Below are 23795 nucleotides of genomic sequence, written 5' to 3' on the forward strand. Positions count from 1 at the left end.
TATTTTTAATTGAACTCATCTCTGACTCCTGGTCTTCATTGCGACATATCTGGTCCTTGGGTTTTAACTGTAAATTCCCCTACAAGCCTATTTAATGATATTTCATATGAAACGCAGTGCAGTAAAAAAAGTACGTTATGATTTGAATTAAAGTTTTCTAAAGAAAAACACTCAAACACTTCACCTCTGCTCACAGTTCTGACTTTTCATCTCTTAAGCACAACTATGTAAGTTTGACTTTTAAATTCATAATGTTTACTTTTTTATCATGACTTTTCATTTCGTATTTCATAATTTAGACTTTTAAAATCGTAACTTTGAAAGTAATTTTTTCGACTTTTCTATTTCATAATTATGATTTTGTCATAGCTTTGAATGTTTTTGTCTAAAAATCCCAACTTTTTAAAGTCATAAGTATAACTTGCCAAAGCACGAGTTCTATTTTTGGGGTTTCTGTACCATTGTGTTGTCAGCGACAGTTCTGATCATTGCTGAAATATCACGATTCTCTGATGTACGTAATCTTTACTGACACATAAGAAATATTTTACTGGGGCAGTGATGTTCATGTGGTCCATTGAAGTCTCACCTGCCGTGCCCCCATCAGACTGCAGAGGGCGCTGCTGCTGGTGCGCTTGCTCTCAAACAGGTATTCCAGTCTGTTGGTGTCCAGCTGAACTGGTTCCAGACCGGCCCAGATGGACTGAAGCCCGAAGCGGCCCACTCTCGGCAGAGACGGCAGACTCAGCAGCGCGCTCCAGTGGAGCCTCAGAGTACGACATCCTGACGGAGACTCGCACGCTACAGAGAGGGGCGGGGCCAACGGGGGAGGGGGCGGGGCGAGGGGTGTGGCTGCAGTCTGATTGGCCGATGTTTGGAAGGAGTCTTCATCAGTGCTGTCCAGCTCCAGATCCTCATCATCCCACAGGTCGGAGAAGTCGAGGGCGTTGAGGCGGAGCAGAGGGGCGTGTTTTACAAGAGAGGACCAGGAGGAGTCGAGAAGAGAAGATTCGGCTTCTTTCATTGGATATTCTTGGCGATTTACTCTTGAGGCACTTGAGGAAAGTAAATGCATGTGCAAAAAGATGCTTGCGTGGTGAACCTTGCTCTTTCTCTTCTCCAAACAAACACAATGAGTTTAACAGAAATGGTTTACCTCAATAAAAACGATCAGTGTTCACTTGTAGTTGCATCATGAAGAACATGCAACTCCTCCACCGCTTTGCTGTAGCACGGTTTCCAGAAAATGACCAAAAAGCATGCATTCAAGAGCCTGCAGAAGAATACAGTGTTTTTCTTATGGTGCCGCTCCTCTGAGAATCTCCTTAGGTGTAAGATTGAGCTGAACTTCTACAGCGTCTGTGTGATGATGGCTCACACCGAAGAGCTTGTCTACGTGTGAAGAGCACCAGAGGATGTCAGATGTGCTCGGTTGAGGTTTGCATCCTTCAGAGCCGATCATGCAGATTTCAGAAGCTGTCCAGTGAATGAAGTCCTTCTGTGAGAGAGACGTGACTCTCGGTCTGCGTCCCAGACGTTATGAGGGGTCTTCTAGACAGAAAAGAGTGTGTGTGTGTGTTTGGGCGTTTATTTGAGCTGCGCCCTTTCCCTTCATTTCCTTATCTCCTGTTTATATCACTGCTTATGTCCACACAACTCCACTATCTCTCTGTCTCCCGTGCTTTCCCTGGTTATAACGGCATCCCTTTTTATTCCATTGAGAGTCAGAAACTGGGACTGCATATGGTTTTTGATCATACAGTCTGAGACTATAACGGTTGCTCATGCATGATGCTCAAGGATCTAAACAATCCTCTAAGTATTAAAGTTCAGTATAATGATTCTTTAAATCGTGTTCATGTTCATCTGCTGTACCGTAAACTGCTGGAAGTATCCCACAGATGCACACTGGAAGATGCTTGCTATCTGCCTTTTCTAAAAATCAACTAAATGAACTAAAAGCACTGAAGAGCTCAACTCAAGCAGCCTTAGGAACTGAACCTGGTTGTGTCGAACTAATGCATAGCACTTTTCCAGTTCAGCTCTTGTAAACACACCCATAAGTCTTTGCAGTTTGATTTCATGCTATTTTTGAGACAACATGGCTCTTTTATGTATTTGTTTGTTCAGTAGATTCAGTGACTTTCCAACAACCATTTGGATTGACGTAGTGAAAATAAAGATGTTTTATCTGCAACCTGAAATAAAATGAAAGCTAAACTGCAACATATATAAAAATGACAATAACAAAATCACTAAAACTAATAAATGAAAACCAAACATATAAAACATGAGCTAATTCAAAATATGAATAAACACTGTAACAGTTGATAAATAATAATAATATAAACGAGCGCTGAATGGCGAGGGGATTTCTTGTGTTAATCGCTGGGCTGTTAGACTAATAACGTCTCATGAGGATCTGTCTCCAGAAGCTGTTTGTGTTTGTTTGTAACACACTGATTGCTATCACAGGCTGGATGTTGTCCATAATAGTGTTTAATGACGTTTAATTAGCTGGAGAGGGCAATCCCAGACTTCAGTCAGACGGGAATGACCATTGATTAGAATCAGCGAGACGCTGTTCATTATGAAGGACTCCAGCAGTGCCTTCAAACCAGTCAACAGTTTTAAACATGGGTCTCTCTCTCTCTCTCTCTCTTCTTAAAGGAATCATAATTCCTATTTTCAGCGAGGCTATTTAATATTCATTAGACTCCTGTTGATTATTACATGATTCCTGGTTGATCCCAATAGGATAAGTTACAAATTATGACACAAATCCAATATTCAATAGTCAATATTCTCAATTCCTGGGTAAAAATAATGGAAAATATTACCTAAATGTTTGTTATTGCATTTTTCTCAGTGAGCTCAACACCTTCTAAATAGATTTAGGGTTTGTCACAGATGGAGAATCATAACAAATATGACGCTTGACAAGCGGACGAAGTGTTAACTTCCCTAAACTTATGGGGAAACTGTAAACAGACATGAATTGTTCGTAAGTAAGTCTAAATGAAGGAGGTGGGAGGAGAGAAGCTGTGAGTAACAAATATTCCAAGCGAAAAGAGCTTGTTGATGAAATCTGGATAATTTGAGGGGGCTTTTAGAGATATTATAATGCATGTTAACGCTGCTCTGAACCGTTTTTATGCTTTATTTATTCAATGCCACAAGAACAAGAGGAATTATACATATGATCGAATTATCATTAGGTGTCAGAGAGAGAGAGAGATAATGTTTGAGAGATTTCGATTTAATTTAAAGTAATTAATTAAATGTGGAAAACTTGGACTACACTGAGACCACTTCTTCTTACATATGTTTATTTTGCTAGGTAAATTCCATATATGCTGTTCTTTACCATTCAAATTTTTGTTTTCTGTATAAAACAAAGGAAATCAAATATACAAAATTCTATCATACACTCCATTTTTCTGTTCAAAATTCCAAATCCTTCAGAAATAATCTTAAATACAAAAAGAAAAAAAAAAGTTCATTTTTTTCTGTAAAACAGAATTCACAGGTGGCCTATATGAAATATTAAGGTTAATCTTTCCCAAAGATGGTTAGGAGGACACATTCTTTGACGTATCTTGTAAGACGGATCTGAGCCTTTTATTTCCAGTGATGGAGCTGAAGATGTCATCCTCCAGACTACATTCGATTGGTCCTCTGAAACGCCATACGTCCCGCCGCGGGAGCGCGCACGCCCTGGAAGGTTATCTATGGCAGGCGCGCTCCCGCGGACTGCACCGTTTTATTCTAGGAGCGAGCGACACCGAAACTATGCCAAGCGTTCACGGGACACCGAGCTCCTCCGCCTTCAACGATCCGTCCTGATTCCTGAAAACACGCGCAAAGTCTACGAACAGTCAGATGATATCTCTGGAAGCAAAAGATTGAGATGATGTTTTATCTTCCAGACAAGGTAAGTCGCGAGAGCGCGCTTTAAGAAGTTCGCAAACGGCCGCGCTCGTCGCGTGCTCATTCCACGCGAAACTCTGAGTTTGTTGATCGTTTCGCGTGTTTAAAACGACTTTAAATGACTGACAGCAACCCAGTGTTTCAGCTATGAAGCGGATATGTTGCGAAATATAATGTAAAGTATTCGCGAAATAAAAATGCGTGCGAAATATCTGCGCGCTTCGGGCGAACAAAATACGTGCGACTCTATTACGCAATGAGCGCGCGGGGCAGATGCGCGTGGGACTGAGCCGAGATCAGCGCTTGCTTTCCTTGTAATATATATATATATATATATATATATATATATATATATATATATATATATATATATATATATATATATATATATATACATATAATTGGAAAGGAATTGTACAAATAAAAGTATTGAAAAGTTGCGCACCTTTTTTTTACATGCCATATTTTTGTACCGTGCTTGTATCACTGTCAATTGCAGTTTTGGGAGTGAATCGCGTTTATTTGTACACACACACACACACACACACACACACACACACACACACACACACACATATATATATATATATATATATATATATACACTTTGAAGTGATGCAACCATTTTATACTTGTCACGTCATCACTGTCAGTGCAGTGCTTCACAATTGTTATTTTAATGTCCGTTTTATAAATCTGACAGACAATAAAGCTCAACTTGCACTTGATTGTTGTTTGACTCATCATGGTTTCCCGCTGGCTCTGAGTGTGTAAGTCTTTCATCCCTCTCCTGGTGTAGGTGGAGGTGTGAGTGAGTCAGGGAGAGATGGAGGTGATCAGAAGAACACACTCGGACTCTAACGGCCTGTTCTCGGACCATGACTGTCAGGTATGAAGCTGTGATTGAAGGTATGAGTGTCATTACTGGAGCTGCACATGTTCTCCTCTCTCTGCAGGACACGGGGGCTTGTGGACGGACCACTGGAGTGTGTTTGTGTGAACATCAGCTCCCGCAGGACGTGAGTCTGCATGGTGCAGATATCTATGATAGTATTCAACATTTGGGATCAGTAAAGAAATGAATACTGTTATTCATCACTGATGCATTACGTTGATCAAAAGTGACAGTATAGTTATTTTTAATGTTACTAAAGATTTCTCTTGTAAATAAATACTGTTTTTTTTTATTTTACTTTTGTACATTGAAGAATACTGAAATAATAAAAAATAAAATAATAATAAAATGTTGAGCAGCAAATCATCACATCTGGATGATTTCTGAAGGATTATGTGACTGGAGACATGATGCTGAAAAACATAGTTTTGAACATAGAAATAAATTTCATTTTATTATAAACTCACATATGAAATTATTATTTAAAAATCTAAAAAATATTTGACAATTTTACAGTTTTTACTGTATTTTTACTTAAATAAATGCAGTTTATACAGTGTCTTTTATTCCAAGTGACTTACAAATGTTGACAATAGAAGCAATCAAAATTAACTTAAGATCAGTGATATAAATAAACATAAGTCTATGCAGACTTATACACACAATAAAAACAAAACAAGTAGAATAGAAAAATAGTAGAGAAAGCTACTGACTGTAAACTTTAAAAATATTAAAAATGTATATAATAATAAACAGTAATGATTAAAAAAAATGAATTCATAGCTAAGATTTTGGACTCTATCAGTCCTTTTATATAAATGTATGGGATTTTCACCACTTCATCATCTGGTTTGTCTTTGGCTGAGCAAGAACTACACATGGATCACAGTACATGGATTAGTTTGTGAATCCATCTCTCTGTCATCATCATCAGGACTCCAGTGTGAAGTGTGTTCAGTGCGGTAACAGAGCCATGATCACCAGATACTCAGAGGGTTACGGCACAGAGGTGAGCGCACGTTTCTGGATGTATGAGTGTGTGTGTGTGTGTGTGTGTGTGTGTGTTTATACGTGTGACTCATGTTTCAGGAGGAGTGTGTCCAGCCTCATCTTCAGGGAGACAGCGATGCAGATGCAGACATCGAGGACACGGACAGCAGGTGTGTGATTGACACACACACACACACACACACATGCCCACACATGTGTATGGAATACTTGTATTTTGTACAATTTTATAAACTTGTCAAATACATTTCAATTCAATTCACCACACCGCGTCCACTTCTTCAGCTCACGTTCTGCTTTGTGATTCGTTCAGGCTCCAGATTGTGGGCTCCCTCCAGCGAATCAGCTCCCGGAAGAGAAAGCGTCAGCGAATCACGCGGCAGGACACAACGGAGAGTGAAGACGATGGTGGGCGGAGCCACAGGACGCACCGCTGGAGTCTACGACTCAGTCCTCATCGCACACATAACAGGACCTTCCTGGAGGTGAATCCTGTCGCCTCATGACATCTGACCAGATAAACTAATATTATATATTGTGTAAAGGGCACATGTCTAGTTAAACCAGTGTTTTGAACCACATTATGGAAGCAGACAGATTTCAGTTTCAGTATTGACTGGATTCTTCTGTGTTTGATATTGTCTGTCTTGAAGGAGAGTGTTTCTCAGGTGCGTCCGCTGGTAATCTGTCGCTGTGCAGCTCAAGAGACCGTCCCGGACCACAAACCCCACGGTGGACGATGGCCCCTGACACTGTTCCCCGTTCCTCTTTCTCTCTCTGTGTCCTGTTATCTGCTCATCGTGCCTCTCTCCGTGTCCATTATCATCGTTCTCGTGTCTGTCCTCCTGCCGCTCACAGATACTTGACATTGCCTTGAACATCACTGCATAACCCTCTTTACAGTGTAGATCGATTCATTTCTTTTAGTTGTGTCTATGTTTACTGTACAGTGTAAAACACCCTTTTATACAGTGTCATCTAAGTCATAATTATGAGATAAAATCAAAAGTGTGGCACCAAGTCATAATTATATAAAACGGCAAAAATATGACATACTTATAAACTATAACTTATTACATATATAAGTTATAGTTTTGAAATAAAAAAGGCAAAATGTCGAACAACCGAGTCCATTATGAGATACAAAAATGTCAAATAATGACAAAAATTACATAATACCAAGTCATTATGAGATGAAGAGTCAAAATTATAATTTGTCACATTTATAGGATAATATAAAAAAATTATCAATTATGAGATAAATATAAAAATTATCTTATGACACAAAAATGTTTAAATTATGAAAGTCATTACAAATTACAAGATTACAAAAATCAACATGCCATACAAAGTCATTATGAGATAAATGTCAAAATGTTGATATACCAGGTCACATTTATGAGATAAGTCAAACATATGACAAAAATCGTAATAAGTCAAAATGATGAGATAAAGGAAGTCTTTATTTCTATCAAAATTATGGCTTAGTATGGCATATTTATAACTTTTTATGTCATAATTATGACATTATCTTATGTGGTGTAAATGGGCTCCTGTAGCTGTTGGACACCAAAGACATTTAGTTTATTGACAAAACAGCACATTTGGATGCACAAAGTGATCAGGGGTGTACAATAAACAGTGATACTGTACTTATGTGAGGGAATACTGTGTCAAAAAGATGTTTCCACATTTAAACCGTGTTTAAACAAAGATATATATATATATATTAACTAAGGCCTCTCTTCACAAGGACAAATGACTGCAGTTGTGTTCAGTTACATTTCACATTGAAATGATGTCATTGGCTGTTCATAACAAACGCACGAGAGCTCAATTTGATTGGCTTAGCTGCTAAGCTAGATAAAAACACTATAGGCTTATATTTTTGTAAAATAGGAAATATTTAAATAATTACTATGTACTTGTTTCTTTGAAATGTGGAGCAGTTTCTCCCTTTCAGAAGAGTAATAGAGTAAGAGTTGCAGTTTCAAACTCACTCAAGCAAGGAACGTGTTCCCAAATTGATACTTAAGTGTATTATTGAAGTATAATTAAGTATTTTAACACCCCTGCTCATGCTACTTGAAACATTGTTGTTTTATGATTAATCAGATTTCAATATAAATGCATTTCTCTCTGCAGTTTTTAAAGTCAACATGAAATGCATTCACAATCTGTTTTACTCCTCAAAGCAGGACTTGATCTCATTCATCAGAGTTCGATGCGAGGGTGTAAAGTGGGAGTTTAGTGCATCTGAAGAGGTTTTTTGACCTGGAGCGTGGAAGGTCATGTTCACCCTCATCTGCTATTATTGCTATGACCTTTAGTTCATTGTGAAGTCATTTAATTCTGGTTAAAGATTTCAGAAAGCAGTTGAATAACTCTTCGACAGCCTTGATGTCAAGTGTAAAAGAAAGTCATTTCAGGGATGAAGAAAATTCAATGAAAGATTAAAAGCGTGGACAATAAGACGAGCAACATGAGGAAAGTGGCTTTTATGTTGATTGAACATCAGTAAGAACAGCTCAGAACCACATCATCATGAAGTGAATCGCTCCTCGTGTCTGTTGAACCTCTACACCGTCATCAGAAGTAGAGCTGTTATCTAAGTCTCTATGCTGTCTGTGTGTGTGTGTGTGTGTGTGTGTGTGTGTGTGTGTGGGAGAGAAGCACATCAGGGCCAAAGGCCCACTGTCACATGTGGGCTGAATCTATGCAGGCATCAATCTTCTTACAAACTCTTTTTGGTGTTAATAAGCTTGTGAGAGTTTTCTTTGCTCTTGCTTGCATCTTTCATCTGTTCCTGACTCTTCATCGTGTCGCTCATGATCTGTTCTCTGTGGAAAGGGCTGTTGTTTGTCTCACACTGGCTCACTGTAAAGACCACTGCAGTATTTCAGTCAGTGACTCATTTGAACCGTCTCCAGATGCAATATTCACTGACAGAAGCACAAGCGTGACTCAGGTCAGATGAGTGCAGACAAATGTTTCCCGTAATCCATCATCATTAGTTCATTAGCCGAGTGTGAACATTCACAATTTACCCAATTTATCAGCTGCATGTTTATGAGTGATTTTAACCGGAACAACAATCATCTAACATTCTGCGTCTGTTCCTCGTTCCAGCCTATTTTAGATTTCACATTTCTTCATATTTGCTTAATGCTTCTCTTCCTTTTAATTTGATGTATTTTTCCCCCGGTGAAAATTATATTGTAAAAGGAGACTGTAAAGTTGTAAACTGAATCTGTCTAGATTTTAAGATAATTAAAATTATAGTTTGAAAAAAACGTCTGTGTCTCATTGTCTCTAAAAATAACTAAATAAATAATTAAAATTTTTTTGCAGTGTCATTAAAATAATATATAGCCAATAATTAGTATTTTCCCTTGATAAAATCTTATATAAATTGTTTATTTATATAATATTTATTTACATATTGGTTGATTTCATCACATAGTCACAGTCATTATGAGCTTGATGAATCAAAATAATAAGAATAATAATACAAAATAATACTAATAAATACTTAAATAAATTAAACCATCCTCTAAATACTACTAAATCTCTTCAATATATGCCATTTACCATCTAGGTGAAGTGAAAGTGTGCTTCCAATATTCAAATACTTTTTGCATTAATTAGTCATGCATTGATAGAGTCTTTGCATGAGCATGTTCTCTCTGTCTCTCTCTCTGTGGCCTCTTGGCATCTCCGGCAGGTTTCCAGTCCAAGGCCACCAGTGACAGACAGACTCCTCTGTTTGTAGCTCTTAAAGCGCTGCAGTTTTCCATCTGCTGTCTCGCGCATTCACGCTTCCCAAAATGGACAGACAAAAGACACAGAGAAGGCTACTGTACACATGAGCTGGACTATATTTGCATGTAGAAGAACATAGACAGGCTATATTATAACAGTTAAATTACTTTAACTTCCTTATATGATCTCAAAATGACAATGTTTGTGAATATTCAAACAGTAACTAACAGAACTGACAACAAATTGAAAAAGAACCAGATCATTTTGTCAAGTCACCTTACTTTATATAGTGTTTTTAACTATACAGATTGTGTCAAAGCACCTGCACAGCATTAATAAGGAAAATAATTGTGTGTCATTAATGCAGATGTACTATAATTAACACTTCTGTTTCCAGAACTTAGCAGTAAGAAATTACTTGTTATCCAGTTTTTGTTTATTTATTTTTTTTATATCGACTGTGCATTCTGTTAGTTTTTCAAATTGGTATGTTTTGCCGGGCCGCAGAGAGCTGAGTATCATCAGCATAACAGTGAAAGATAACACCATGTTTCCTGATGATATCTCCCAAGGGTAACAAATAAAGCGTGAAGAGTAGCGGCCCTAGTACTGAGCCTTGAGGTACTCCATACTGCACTTGTGATCGATATGATCCATCTACATTCTCTGCTACGAACTGATGGCGGTCATATAAGTATGATTTAAACCACGCTAATGCACTTCCATTAATGCCAACAAAGTGTTCAAGTCTATGCAAAAGAATGTTGTGGTCAATTGTGTCAAACGCAGCACTAAGATCCAATAAAACTAATAGAGAGATACACGCACGATCAGATGATAAGAAAAGATCATTTGTAACTCTAAGGAGAGCAGTCTCAGTACTATGATACGGTCTAAATCCTGACTGGAAATCCTCACATATACCATTTTTCTCTAAGAAGGAATATAATTGTGAGGATACCACCTTTTCTAGTATCTTGGACAGAAAAGGGAGATTCGAGATCACGATCTTTGGGGTCAAGTTGAGGTTTTTTGATGAAAGGCTTAATAACAGCCAGTTTGAAGGTTTTGGGGACATATCCTAATGACAATGAGGAATTAATAATAGTCAGAAGAGGATCTATGACTTCTGGAAGCACCTCTTTTAGGAGCTTAGATGGTATAGGGTCTAACATACATGTTGTTGGTTTAGATGATTTAACAAGTTTATACAATTCTTCCTCTCCTATAGTAGAGAATGAGTGGAACTGTTCCTCAGGGGGTCTATAGTGCACTGTCTGATGTGATACTGTAGCTGACGGCTGAATGGTTTCAATTTTATCTCTAGTAGTATCGATTTTAGAAGTAAAGTAGTTCATAGTCATTACTGCTGAGATGTTGGGAAATTTCAACACTTGTTGATGCTTTATTTTTAGTTAATTTAGCCACTGTATTGAATAAATACGATTTCTTTTTCTCCTAATTCTTCTAAAATTTTTTGTCATAGACAAAACGAATTACAAAAGCATATTGCAACAACAATTATCAAGTCTGTAAATTACTTGTTTCTCTGGGCTCCTTGACCCAAATAACATTCCCAGGCTGTGGAGGAGAAACATGATTCTATCAGATCAGAATCTAATGCCTCAAGGCATCACATGCTCCCATCACCCGCTCCAGAGTTTCTTATGGCCCAGAACTGAGCCAGAGATGGAGTCAAGGGCAGGACCATAAAGAAGTCACACTTTTAAAATTATCCCAGCACAGTTTTGAGTTTGTGGAAAGGTTACTGGTTCAGGACCAGTGCTAAAGGTCAATTCTTTCAATATGTTTTGTGTGTTGTGTGACTGAGTGCTGTGGATTTCAGCACAATGAAGCAAACGTAACATTTAAGTTGGATTAGGTGCTTTTATGTTTGGAAGACATGATGTGCTCGAAGCTGACAAAAAAAAAAGGCTTTCACAGCCTAGCTTACTCTGTTGAGTAACCAAACCAATTGAAACTGTTGCTGAAAAATAAGAGACATAATTAAAAAAAAGGAATGGCAGACCAATTTTTTTTTGGCAATTAAATTTTACTCAATTAGACCAGAAACCTAAATAAATAAAATTAAATAAAAACATAAAAAGTGTCAGTTCTGATATCAGAAGTTGAAAACAAAAGGATTGGAAAACACCATCAGATATCGGATTATCAGATAAAGCACATCCTCAAATTATTATTGAAACAATTTGATTTCATGCACAGACAAGTCATACAAACAGAGAGTTGTGCAATAAATAAATTGTTTGTTTATTTAGCACCAGACACTCGAATGGATATAGCACGAATGGATTATAGCCAGCAGGTCATTCTTAGATGACTTGAGATGTGATCTTATTGAATGCTTGAGGTAAAAATAGTGTTATGTTTTGTGTGACCTCATGAGACACTGATCTACCGCATACCAGACTACAGTACAAGATCAAGATCAAAACAAGTTGGGAAACAGATGTGATAGAACCTGCCCTGCTTTTTGAACACAAGGTAGTTTCTGTCAGGAGAGTAAACTGAAGTCACAATGGCAATAAATCAGCAGTGTCTTCAGAAAGAGTGGAGAAGATCGGGGAGATCAAGAGAGGATGAAAATTCAAGCAGTGACACTGGAAGGATAGATGTGAGTGAAGAGGAGTGTGAAGAGAATCCAGGGGAGCAAGATGAGTGGACAGAAAAAGAGGATCCAAAGGAGCAGCAAGTAAATGCATGGGGAAGTGAGAAGACTGTTGATGATGATGAAGGATGTAGTGTTGGTTTTCCTTTTATGGCGGCAAACAGTGACAGTTTTTTAGCAATGTGTAATGATAAAGTCAGCGAAGAAAAGGATGTCAATAAATATGACAACAACAATAACACTGATGCAGTATCCATTAATAGTTGTCCTGTTACTAACAGTGATAACTTAGTGGATGTTTTTACAATTGATGCTGGTGATGATGCTGATAAACATGATGATAAAGAATATAGTGTTAGTTTTCCTGTTGCGTCTGCAAACAGTGATGGTTTAATTGCTGCATGCACAAATGATGATAAAGAGGATGTGGATAAAAAAGATGACAAAAATAACAATGAAGAACAAAGTAATAGTTTACCTGTTCTGTCCATAATCAGTGAAGGTTTAGTTGCTTCACTTACAAATAATGATGAAGTCAATGGTGACAATAGTGGATATAATGAACATGTTGACATTAATGGCAATAAAGAATATATTAGGAGTTTACCTGTTACTTCTGCAAATGGTGACAGTTTTAATGCCATGTGTGCACAAAATTATAAAAGCACTGTTAAAGATTATGATAAATACGACAAAGATAATGAAAATGACTCTTTTGCTACTGCCTCCTTCAGTACTGGTGACATTGGTGTTTCTGAAAAAGATTTAACATTTGGAGGTTTAAAATTTAGTGATGAAGAGCAGCACATGACTGACTCCAGCTCTGAACAAGAACTGATAAATCAAGAGCTGGAGGAGGAGGATGAAGAAGATGATTTTGAAAATGATGGAAGTAGCAGTTTTGAAGATTCTGAAGATGAGGATTGTGGCATGTATCCCAAGAAGCTATACTCTGATCCAGCATACCCAGGAGCAGTCTTCCAGGCTCTTGAGAACATGATGTTGTACTCGGTCCTCACTGACTTGACCCTCTTCACAGAGGATGGTTACCAATTCCAGGTTCATTCCTTTGTCTTGGCTGCTGTCAGTTACCTTATACAGACAAGACTCAGACAGAAACCCAAACAAGAGCAATATATCTCATTGTATATGGGTCCCAGTGTTCATGGTTCAGGGTTGGCAGCAGTGGTGGAGTTCGCCTATACAGGGAACATTGGCATGTTGAACAAAGGCAATATAGAATGGGTCTGGTCTGCAGCTGTCAGCCTGGAAGCTCCGAGAATTCTAGAACTCTGTAAAGAGGAGGAAGAGAGAAAGGAGGGCGAGGCAAGAGGAAAGAAAGTGGACAGAAAAGAGATTTCTGCTGAGGAACATTTAAAGATTAGTCTACAACAAATCAGACAGATGTGGACACAGAGAATGGGATGTGACGTGGAGCTTGAAGCAGAAGGAAGGGTGTTTCATGGTAAGAGATGTGGAAATATGGCAAAAGATTGAGTTTCCTATGCATCAAGTTAAACTTTTATACTCTAGATTTAGTATTAATTTAGTGCCCTATGTGTTTGCAAAACTTGTTTTTGTACTGTATGTATTTATTATAAGTTTTATGTATGTCCTACCTTTATAAAGCTCACAGAGCACTCCTGGCTGCCAGCAGTGACTACTTTAGAGGCATGTTTACCAGTGGGATGAAGGAAAGCCAACAGGATCTGGTGTCTCTTCTGTTAGTCGGGGCCACCAAGTTTGAAGCCCTCCTGCACTACACCTACAGCGGGGCTCTTGCTCTCGGATGGGGCTGTGTGTTTGATCTCACCTGTACATCTCTGCAATTCCAGTTCCAGACTGCCTTTTCACTGTGCCTTAGCTTCCTGCAACAAGAAATAGATGCTTATAGCTGTCTAGACGTAGCATCTTTCGCAGAGGCCTATGGGATGGCGGACTTACTTGCACTGGCCGATGACTTTGTCTTGAGGCACTTTCAAGACGTGTCCATCACTCCAAAGTTCAAAGATCTATCTGTGGAGAAACTAAAGAAGTACCTTCGAAGTGATTCTCTCTGTGTTCCCTCGGAGTTGCCCGTGTTCAAAGCAGTCATGTGTTGGATTCAAGCCTCTCCCAGAAAACGGCTCAAACTTGCCAGGGAGCTGATGGGAACCATTCAGTTTCCCCTCATGACCTTTAAGGAGTTCAAAGAAGTCAAGTCCATAACATCTTTGCCAAGAATTGGTGCCAAAAGACTATACAATTCTCTCCTTGAGGAGTTCTGTTCCAATTCTTCAGATGCTCAGTCAAATTTCAGGGCCTATATGCCTAAAGAGACTCTAGTCTTGGTTGGGGGTGAGAGGATCACTGATAATTTTGACAAACGTAGACTGTGTAGGGATATTTGGTTTAGCAATTCCTTGCAGAACCACGTTGGATTGGTGAAGAAAATAGAGTGGAGAATGCTGGGAACTTTACCTGAGAAACCAAGGTTCAGTCATGGAGTGGGGGTAATGAGGGGCCAGCTTTACGTAGTTGGCGGACGGCATTATTACGGCAAAGCTGATACCATGAATTGCACCTACAGGTATGATCTAACATGAGGACTCATCTACTGAATCTGATCTTGTCCAGGTTTGTGCTCTCACACTGTGGACCTCCTTTTCAATCTTTCAACTAGATACGATCCCATCCAAAACTTTTGGCAAAGGTTGGCCGATATGCATGAGACAAGAGGCAGCTTCACTCTAGTGGTCCTGAATGGCAAAATATATGCAATTGGTGGAGAGAGGGACTCAGAAGCCAATATGGAGAGTGTGGAGGTTTACTGCCCCAACACAGATTCTTGGAGGTTAGTACAGTAAATGAGTAGCACAAGAAATACATTTGCAATTTCAGGAAGAATGTAAAAAGCATTCATGATTCTAGATCAACGCCAGCTGTTCTTCCTGGAACTATGTTCTAAAACGTAATCACAGGCCTAACACTACCCACAAGTCTGAATGTTGTTTAAGAACCAAACCCTAAATCCAACTCTTAACTTAAACTTTATTTGTTTATGGACCTTTGTCAGATTAGGCAAATGAAAGTCATTTTGTAAGGGACAGATAAAAGACAGTAAAGTCCATTCAGTGGGTTGTATGCTTTATCTAATTTTCACAGCACATTTTCAAGAGTTGTGTCATCAGGAATTGTTCTGATAAGATATGTTGTATTGTGTCAGCTCAACAACTGACTGGAAAGTAAAAACATTAGCCATTAGACATCCTTCTTGACATGAAGTTGTCATAGGCATTTACTCTAATAAAGGTCCAGAGGAATGTTGCTGCAGAACAAACAATGTTGATTCAGAGTTGATATCCTACTTGACAAAGTAATTTAACTTCACAGAACATAAAGCAAATAAGTGTTGTCATATGTGCTGAAAGAGCATGTCTCATGAGCATTTAGAGTGCCGTTGGGTGGACTATTAATCACCTCTGATTGGCCATTATGTTCATGTGCCATTGTGCTTTTTGGTTAGGTATGTTTGGAAGCATGGCTGCTGGTTTTAGCTGGGTAAAGCTGGTCCTTGGCTGGTCATGAGCTGAGTTAAGCTGTTCCTTAGCTGGTTACCAGCTTAAACCAGCTCCAACCAGCAGCCATGCTTCAAAACTCATCAGCTGAGGAACAATGCTCAAAACGCTCACAGGAAATGCTGGTATCATTAATTTTTTTTTACATTTCTGTTCCAACTGGTACTTTCAACAACACTTTTGCAAATGCATTGTGCAAGTCAAACTGTTCCCAGTACATACTGAGAACCATTCTAAGTGAATGATGTTTTCCTTCATTTAATGGCTGTCTTTTAAATTTTTTCCTACTTCAGTTTTGTCCACCCATTAGACCACGCTCTATGCTGTCACGCGGCCAGTGTGTGGAACGGCACGATCTTCCTGTCAGGAGGCTTCAACAGTCAGTACCAATGCCTGTCGTCTATGACCCTTTACCACCCAGAACGAGGATCCACTTCCCTGGCTGAAATGACACATGAGAGAGCTCTGCACTGCATGGAGACCCTAGGTGACCGTTTATATGTGGCTGGAGGGGTTTCATGTGAAACTGATGGCCATCTGGTAGATCAATTAGCCTGTGAGGTCTATGACCCTGTGGCCAACTCCTGGAGTGCCATTATGCCATTCCCAGTGCCACATGTTGGCTCAGCATCAGCGGTCTTAGAGGGGAAGGTCTATGTAATCGGAGGTTACTGCCAGGAGGACTACAATGATACCAAAACAGTGCACCGCTATGATCCTGCAACAGAACGCTGGGAGAACATGAGCGTGACACCAGGCCCAAACACACACATAGCGGCCTGTGTGCTGCCACTACCAGCACATCTAAGACAATAAGAAAAAAATACATTATCTGTGTATTATCTATGTATTATCTCCACCTCATTAAAAATAGAAATAATTTTATATATGAAATTATATATATATATATATATATATATATATATATATATATATATATATATATATATATATATATATATATATGTGTGTGTGTGTGTGTGTGTGTGTGTGTGTGTGTGTGTGTGTGTGTGTGTCAGCTTGGGGCAAAAGATTCTGTCAGAAATGATTTGAACAGGTGGTTCACAATATATAGTTTATATACAATAAAAGATACTGTATTTATGCTATAAAGACACATATTAATGAGCAAGATAATGTAGAGTTCACTGAAAGTCTGTAAAGATTGAGATTATTCCAATGCCATATATAATTGATCTTATCTGAACCGGGCTTTTCAAAGAAAAACACATTGAAATCTCACACTTATGAACATGCATTGGCTCATTGGATCAATCAATTGGCTTCAAATATCTCACCTTTTCAATTTTGTTGATCACTTAGTTGGTTAAATTAATACAGCAATCTCTGAAGCTTTATGCCAAATTTTGTATTTATATTTAAATTGGAGATTGCTCCTTGAATTAAATTCAACAATCTTTGTTTTTTTTTTTCTGGCATTCATTCATTGGTATTCAGTTTCTATTTTTTAAAACTTCAGATTAAACTTACTTTCTCGGTGTCACGAATACAGTAATCTCAACCAAGCTTAGCTTTTTTATTTAACACAAAATATGTAACTAGTGTTTTATGTGCATGGATTTACATAACTGTTCTTTGACATCACATTTGTTAGGTTACCATCGTTAAGTTTGCCATCTAGTAACATACACAATTGAAAATATAAAAAAAAAAAGTCTATGATAAGTCCCCATTTGGACATCAATGTAATGTGCCTGAATGAAAATGTATGTTCCACAGAAGAGTAAAGTAGGACTCTTGTTTTTCCCTGTATATCTGAAATAGTGACCTTTAACTACATTCATCCATGATTAACGCAACAAAGAAACATAATTATGTTTTCAGGACATTTCAACAGTTCTTTTTGACATTTTACGAAATGATTCACACATGCAAACTATACTGAAGTAGAGTCGAGTGGGTAAAGCAGGTATCCTGTGAAAGTGGAATAGTTGTACCGTGGATCCACAAAGATCCAGGTTCTGACCCACAGCCTCATGTGAACCTCCTCGCCAACATCCAGCTCCATCACGGCTCCATTCGACATTTGGTCGTTGCGCTCACCAGAATTATATTCATATGACGACACAAATCGTGCCGTGCCTTTAAAGATGCTCAGACCCATATCATGGGAGGAAAACGCGGAGCCTGAGTACCTGAAGTAATACACACCTTTAACAGGTGCTTTAAACACTCCTGCAAAAGATACACAAGCAAAGATCTCAATACTACAAATTAAACCATGTTTAAAATTGAATCAAATTAATTTTTATTTTCAAATCATAAGAACCTGTGACAGGGTCATATGCATCGCCAATGTTGGTTAGGACTTTATCAAAGATGAGCTTGGTCTCTGAACTGAAAGGCCCTCGGTGTGTATCCTCTGTACTTGACATGGATGCAGTGAATGCCACTTTAGGACTCTCTGTGAAGGGAGAAAAAAACAAGCAGTAAATAAATCTAGAAAATGCAATGCATGATTCTAAAGTGGTTGCAAAACATTAGTTTCAGTTTCAGTTTATTTGTCAGGGACATTGTACAAAATACATTAATCTTACGAAGAGATGTTTTGTACCAGAGTTAGCAAATGCTAATTTCCATCTGCAGTCCCTGGCAGGGACATTGCTATCTAGTTTCTGTGGTTACGAACGTAAGTTCAAAGTTCAATCATGCACATTACTGTGAAACAAAGCAGAGAATGTACCTTTAATCTGTTTCTGCAGATCCTGAATTAAGCTTTTCTGTTCTGCGAGCTCATTTTTAGCAGTGTTCAGATCCACTGTCAGCGCCTTAACTGAAGCTTTAACCTCATTGAGCTCAGAGTAGATGTTCACCACAGGAGTCATGATATCCTCATCCTGTGCCACGCAGGAACCTAAGATTGAGATGAAGAAAAGCTGAAATAAAGCCATGACGGTTTCTCTTGTGCTGAAGAGAAGAGTGACGGTCTACAGTCACTGTGCGTCTTATCTTTATAGAGCTGCTCTTGGTTAATAATTAAGCATTTGGAGTTTTTAGATCGAAAAAACACACAAACAAGTACCCAAATTTGAATAACAGATAAGAAAAGTTTCTAGAATTGCACAAGATAATGTCCATGAGTCATCTGTTGCCTACAAACTACTCAAATGATGTAAGTCTTATGTTTAAATCCAATGAAATCAGACTCATTTTTCACTTGATATACGATTTAAATGTGATACAGCAGTTATCCTGTGATGAAATATTTAGTTACAAGTCCTTTCTTAAGTGTCAGATGTCCTCATAATAGACACAGAGACAAAATTGATAATGTGCTCTGAGCTCACAGTGTAAGCTACAGATGTGTGTCATGTTGAACCTGTAATGCACAAACAAATTCAGAAGACTTCATACTAACTTCATACATAAGTGTCATTATACGTTTTTATTTTTAAAACAAAATGATATTAAAGACACATAGTTTGGCACTTGTGGATACTTCTGAAAACAAATACAACACATACAGCAACACAGGATAGCCATCTATGGATCTATGATCAGACATAACCATGAACAGAAGTAAACAAAGGTAACATACTGGTGCACAGGGCTGTCAGCTAACACCCAGCACCCTTATTTTGAAAGAAAATGCACACACACACACACACACTGAAGTCTGGCATGGCTGTAGACCTCCTGGCAGTAACCTCCTAGAATATACAGCCTCTCCTCCAGGACAGCAGAGGGCATGACGAATGGGGAATGGGGAGAAACTAATGAGACAAATCAGATGATTCTCTAAAGAACATCATTTATTTAAAGGTATGTTGTTGTGCTTCTAAGAGCCACTAGGTGTCAGCCAGTTCGTTCTGTCTTTGCATTGCTTTTACATTTTCCCAATGAACATGCAGGGAGTTAATTATTCTAATAGATGTATTGTATTTGAAGATTTGTGTTGATGTCTTTGTCTCCTCCGACAGCACACAGGCTGTCTCCACTCACCACGGGTGTAAAGTTACACCTCTGTTCATGGAGATCCGCCAGCCTTTTCCACAGGTCTAAAAAAAATAAATCAAAAAACAACTACAGACATACGGAGACACTAATAAAAATATCAAATTACTAAAACGTTACCTAAAACTACAATTAATTCAAAATACTAGTCAACACTCTAATATGATATTAAAATAACATCAGCAAATCAAAGATTATTTTCAGTCATAACCAGACAGTAAACCTTATAAACAATGTGTGAATGTACCATGTGGATAATAAATAACGGTCTACTGTTGTCTCTTCTAAAGCTCTATAAAACTCAGTAAATCCAAGTTGTTGACAAAATTGGGGTTTGGGGTTTGTCATTTTCATCTGTTCAGATCATTCAAATTCAAATAATGAACGGAATGGAATGGAATTCAAAGGTTTGTGTAACTTATTCTACATGTTTTTCACTTTTAAACATTGTTTTGTATACAGCACATGACAAAATGGAAGGAAATAAGTGATCATCCTTTTCTTTTTCTTTTTTTTTTCTCTGTTGTTCACTTTTAAACTATTGTTGTCTTTTTTAGTAAAGCCTAGCAGTTGACAAAATGGGGGGTGGGGGGGGGGGGGTTGTAATTTCCCTATGTTCAAATTTAGATTTCAGATTTGAATAATAAACGTCTGTGAAGGCTTTTTGTCTTCTCTTTTATTTAGCTAGTGATATCTTTTTGTACAGCTTGATCAAATTCAAGACAAAATGGAGGGAAAATGGTATTTAAAACAAAAAATATATATTTCAAAACATTCAAATTTTAAATAATGGATGCAACAGAAAAGAGTTTCAAAGCATCCAGATTTCAATAATGTTTGTGTGGAAACAATGTAATGGAATTAAAAGGTTTGTGAAGTCAAGGAAGGAAATTTGGTCATCTTTTTTTTCTTTTTATATTCAAATTTCAAATGTTAAAATAATTCATATTGTCATTCTCTGTTTGCAGCACTCACTCTTGTTGGTGCTCCTTTCTTACCCTATATATATATATATATATATATATATATATATATATATATATATATATACACACATTATATATATATATATATATATATATATATATATATATATATACAAACAAAATATTGAAGAAACAGCAGTTAATTAGGGGATTATTAAACAATAAACAATAATAAGAGCACATTTAAAGGTTTCTCTCAGTACATACCGTACCTTCCCAAGTGAAAGCAGGTGCTTATATATGGGCCAGTTCATTCACAGTTAACAAATTACCCAATATCACTGTTTGCAGATACTGTCTGGTGTGTCATTTCACATTTTACAGAAAAACAGAGCAGTTCTTGGGCTTCTTATGACTATGAAATACACATTGAGCTCTGAGAGAGATGTATTTGTTTCACTGACCTTACTGAGAGTATTGCATAGATAACAAATCAAATAACATCAGTTCTTCTTAAAGATTAAGTTCACACAAACTGCATGTATAATTATGAAAGAATGCTAATAAATATTATAAATAATGATGTTATAAACTACATGTGATGAAAACATAAAAATAAAAGGGATTTAGCTATATTTAGAAGAACCGTATTGCTCAGAATCTAATTTAAGGCACAGAAACAGGTTTTCATCAGGACTTTCAGAAAACAACATAATACCAGTAACCCACAAAGCTGACGTGTACTTTTCAGAAAGCTGGTTCTTATTTAGTACAGTCACAGTGTTTCTGTTTGGGGTTAAATTTAGGAGGAACATGCTATTGAAAAATACAACAGAATCAAACACAAATAGAAGTTTGACCGAAGTGAACCGCTGCTGTACACCAACGAGCATGCAAAAAGTCATTTTATTTATTCAAGTAACATTAAAATTATCATAAAATTAAGAAAAATCATCATGCATCAACCCGATCTGTTTGCATCAAGACAGATGATGAGCATTAACTGTGTTTGCACAAATGTCTGTATGCTTGTTAATAGTGTCCAGCAGTAATAAGTTACCAAACACTCGTTTCAGGAAACGTTATGTGCATGCAGCACATCAATCCTTGGTTGTACTTTCTTTGTTCTTGTTAACAGAGAAGACGCTTTGAACCCAAGGTCACTTACACAAGAGTTCTGAGTAGCGCACACAAGGTTGACAAGCCCACCCAAATGAGCTGTGTGCTCCAATATTATAATAATAACAACTTTTACTGTTCATAAAAAAAGCACTTTTTATGGCACACGATTCCTTGAAACAGTTTGTGTTCTATCGGCCCATTCTGATTGTTGACTCAAGTGCTCTTTGAAATCTAAATTCTAGGAATGGAACTGATTGGCTGATGTATAAATTACATATCCTTTGGCCATCCATATTTTGCCCTCATGAAAAGCGTGATGGTTTCAGTAAACGAGACCGGCATGCCCACATTCTGATTGGCTAGCTGAAGATGTGGGCGTGTTTACTAAATACGGCTGTATAGATAGTTGGAACAATCGTGATGAAGCAGGTTGATGTTCTCAAAGAAAACCTATGTCAACAAAACATTTCATGTTACTACTCACAACACATGAATGGGAACACTAAACGAAAGTAGCAGATATTAGACAACGTGCTGGTACTGCTGGTTCAAATCACTGCTCTTCACATGAAGACAACGAGGCTGTTTTGAATTATTTCAGTATGAGAAAAAATAAGAACGTTATGGAACTGATCTCAGCACAGTTTCATAACGTCCAATATCTCACTGTTACGTTTTACGTGTTGTCATAATGAGCAATATCATCTTTGATGTACAGTTTCAATTCAGTTTAGTTTCAATATATATATATATATATATATATATATATATATATATATATATATATATATATATATATATATATAATGCAGTGCAAACAGGTTTTATAGAGGGAAATGTAAGTGATTTAAAAAACTCCCTTCAGTGTTTCTATTTTCTTTTCTTTCTTTTTTTTTGAGGAGGAAGAAACTATTGTTAACATATTAACATTAAGCATGTATAACGCTGGGCAAAATGAAATTAAATACATGTAGTCATGTTTTTATTTTTATTTTTATATGTTAATAATTATTCTTAGGCAGTGACTTTAAAAGGCAGATTGAGACTTTTTGGTCAGGGAAGTCTAAACATCGGAGAAGTTTTCCTAAGGTGTTTCTGCCAAGAAAAGACGTGTGTCACGTAGAGTTTAAGAAGAAAACGTAATATCTCAGATTGTACGCAGGTTCACCAGGATACCAAAGTCTACCCAGATTTACCTAGCCTTATCTCCAACTGACTACAGCCCCATTGACTCCCTCTGCCAATGCATTGATGAAATTAATAGTTGGATGTGCCAGAACTTTCTTCAGTTAAACAAGGAAAAAACTGAAGTCATTGCATTTGGAAACAAAGATGAAGTGTTCAAGGTGAATGCATACCTTGACTCTAGGGGTCAAACAATTTAAAATCAAGTCAGGAATCTTGGTGTGATTCTGGAGACAGACCTTAGTTTCAGTAGTCATGTCAAAGCAGTAACTAAATCAGCATACTATCATTTAAAAAACATTGCAAGAATTAGATGTTTTGTTTCCAGTCAAGACTTGGAGAAAATTGTTCATGCCTTCATCACCAGCAGGGTGGACTATTGTAATGGGCTCCTCACTGGCCTTCCCAAAAAGACCATTAGACAGCTGCAGCTCATCCAGAACGCTGCTGCCATGATTCTGACTAGAACCAGAAAATCTGAGCATATCACACCAGTCCTCAGGTCCTTACACTGGCTTCCAGTTACATTTAGGATTGATTTTAAAGTACTTTTACTCGTATATAAGTCACTAAATGACCTAGGACTGAAATATATTGCAGATATGCTCACTGAATATAAACCTATAGACCACTCAGATCATTAGGATTGAGTCAGTTAGAAATACCAAGGGTTCACACAAAACAAGGGGAGTCCGCCTTTAGTTACTATGCTGCCCGCAGTTGGAATCAGCTTCCAGAAGAGATCAGATGTGCTAAAACACTAGTCACATTTAAATCTAGACTCAAAACGCATCTTTTTAGCAGTG

General features: G+C 37.6%; 3 protein-coding genes across 4 annotated transcripts; 2 read left to right on the top strand and 1 right to left on the bottom strand.

Annotated features, from left to right (window-relative positions):
• Positions 1 to 3759: 3759 nt before the first annotated feature.
• LOC113079182 (uncharacterized) lies at positions 3760 to 8310 on the top strand. Of its 2 annotated transcripts, XM_026251387.1 has the most exons (7): positions 3760 to 3934; positions 4730 to 4819; positions 4887 to 4949; positions 5760 to 5834; positions 5915 to 5985; positions 6147 to 6318; positions 6487 to 8310. In XM_026251387.1, exons 2-7 carry the CDS (start codon positions 4757 to 4759, stop codon positions 6697 to 6699), a joined length of 657 nt encoding a protein of 218 aa, XP_026107172.1. In that variant the 5' UTR covers positions 3760 to 3934; positions 4730 to 4756; the 3' UTR covers positions 6700 to 8310. The 2 variants fall into 2 exon arrangements, with proteins under 2 accessions (XP_026107172.1, XP_026107173.1); XM_026251388.1 differs by lacking the exon at positions 4887 to 4949.
• Positions 8311 to 11932: 3622 nt separating this feature from the next.
• Positions 11933 to 16636, top strand: LOC113079183 (kelch-like protein 26). Its single transcript, XM_026251390.1, has 4 exons — positions 11933 to 13689; positions 13854 to 14793; positions 14887 to 15057; positions 16075 to 16636. Exons 1-4 carry the CDS (start codon positions 12135 to 12137, stop codon positions 16595 to 16597), a joined length of 3189 nt encoding a protein of 1062 aa, XP_026107175.1. The 5' UTR covers positions 11933 to 12134; the 3' UTR covers positions 16598 to 16636.
• Positions 16637 to 17304: 668 nt separating this feature from the next.
• LOC113079181 (complement C1q-like protein 2) lies at positions 17305 to 18737 on the bottom strand. Its single transcript, XM_026251386.1, has 3 exons — positions 18486 to 18737; positions 18072 to 18206; positions 17305 to 17977 (listed from the first exon to the last, which is right to left on the bottom strand). The coding sequence occupies exons 1-3, from the start codon at positions 18691 to 18693 to the stop codon at positions 17679 to 17681; spliced, it is 642 nt and encodes a 213-aa protein (XP_026107171.1). The 5' UTR covers positions 18694 to 18737; the 3' UTR covers positions 17305 to 17678.
• Positions 18738 to 23795: the final 5058 nt, after the last annotated feature.

Source organism: Carassius auratus, unplaced genomic scaffold, assembly GCF_003368295.1.
Source record: "Carassius auratus strain Wakin unplaced genomic scaffold, ASM336829v1 scaf_tig00027279, whole genome shotgun sequence".
In the NCBI taxonomy this organism is placed as follows: Eukaryota; Metazoa; Chordata; class Actinopteri; order Cypriniformes; family Cyprinidae; genus Carassius; species Carassius auratus.

Excerpts from the sequence above, each read along its gene's own strand:
- LOC113079181 (XM_026251386.1), bottom strand. The coding sequence starts at position 18,693 with ATGGCTTTATTTCAGCTTTTCTTCATCTCAATCTTAGGTTCCTGCGTG. Across the intron at positions 18,207-18,485 it reads TCTGCAGAAACAGATTAAAG|AGAGTCCTAAAGTGGCATTC; the intron begins GTACATTCTCTG and ends CTCCCTTCACAG. Across the intron at positions 17,978-18,071 it reads TGCATATGACCCTGTCACAG|GAGTGTTTAAAGCACCTGTT; the intron begins GTTCTTATGATT and ends TATCTTTTGCAG.
- LOC113079183 (XM_026251390.1), top strand. The coding sequence starts at position 12,135 with ATGGCAATAAATCAGCAGTGTCTTCAGAAAGAGTGGAGAAGATCGGGG. Across the intron at positions 14,794-14,886 it reads ACCATGAATTGCACCTACAG|ATACGATCCCATCCAAAACT; the intron begins GTATGATCTAAC and ends TCTTTCAACTAG. Across the intron at positions 15,058-16,074 it reads CCCAACACAGATTCTTGGAG|TTTTGTCCACCCATTAGACC; the intron begins GTTAGTACAGTA and ends TTCCTACTTCAG.
- LOC113079182 (XM_026251387.1), top strand. The coding sequence starts at position 4,757 with ATGGAGGTGATCAGAAGAACACACTCGGACTCTAACGGCCTGTTCTCG. Across the intron at positions 4,820-4,886 it reads TCTCGGACCATGACTGTCAG|GACACGGGGGCTTGTGGACG; the intron begins GTATGAAGCTGT and ends CTCTCTCTGCAG. Across the intron at positions 5,835-5,914 it reads CAGAGGGTTACGGCACAGAG|GAGGAGTGTGTCCAGCCTCA; the intron begins GTGAGCGCACGT and ends CTCATGTTTCAG.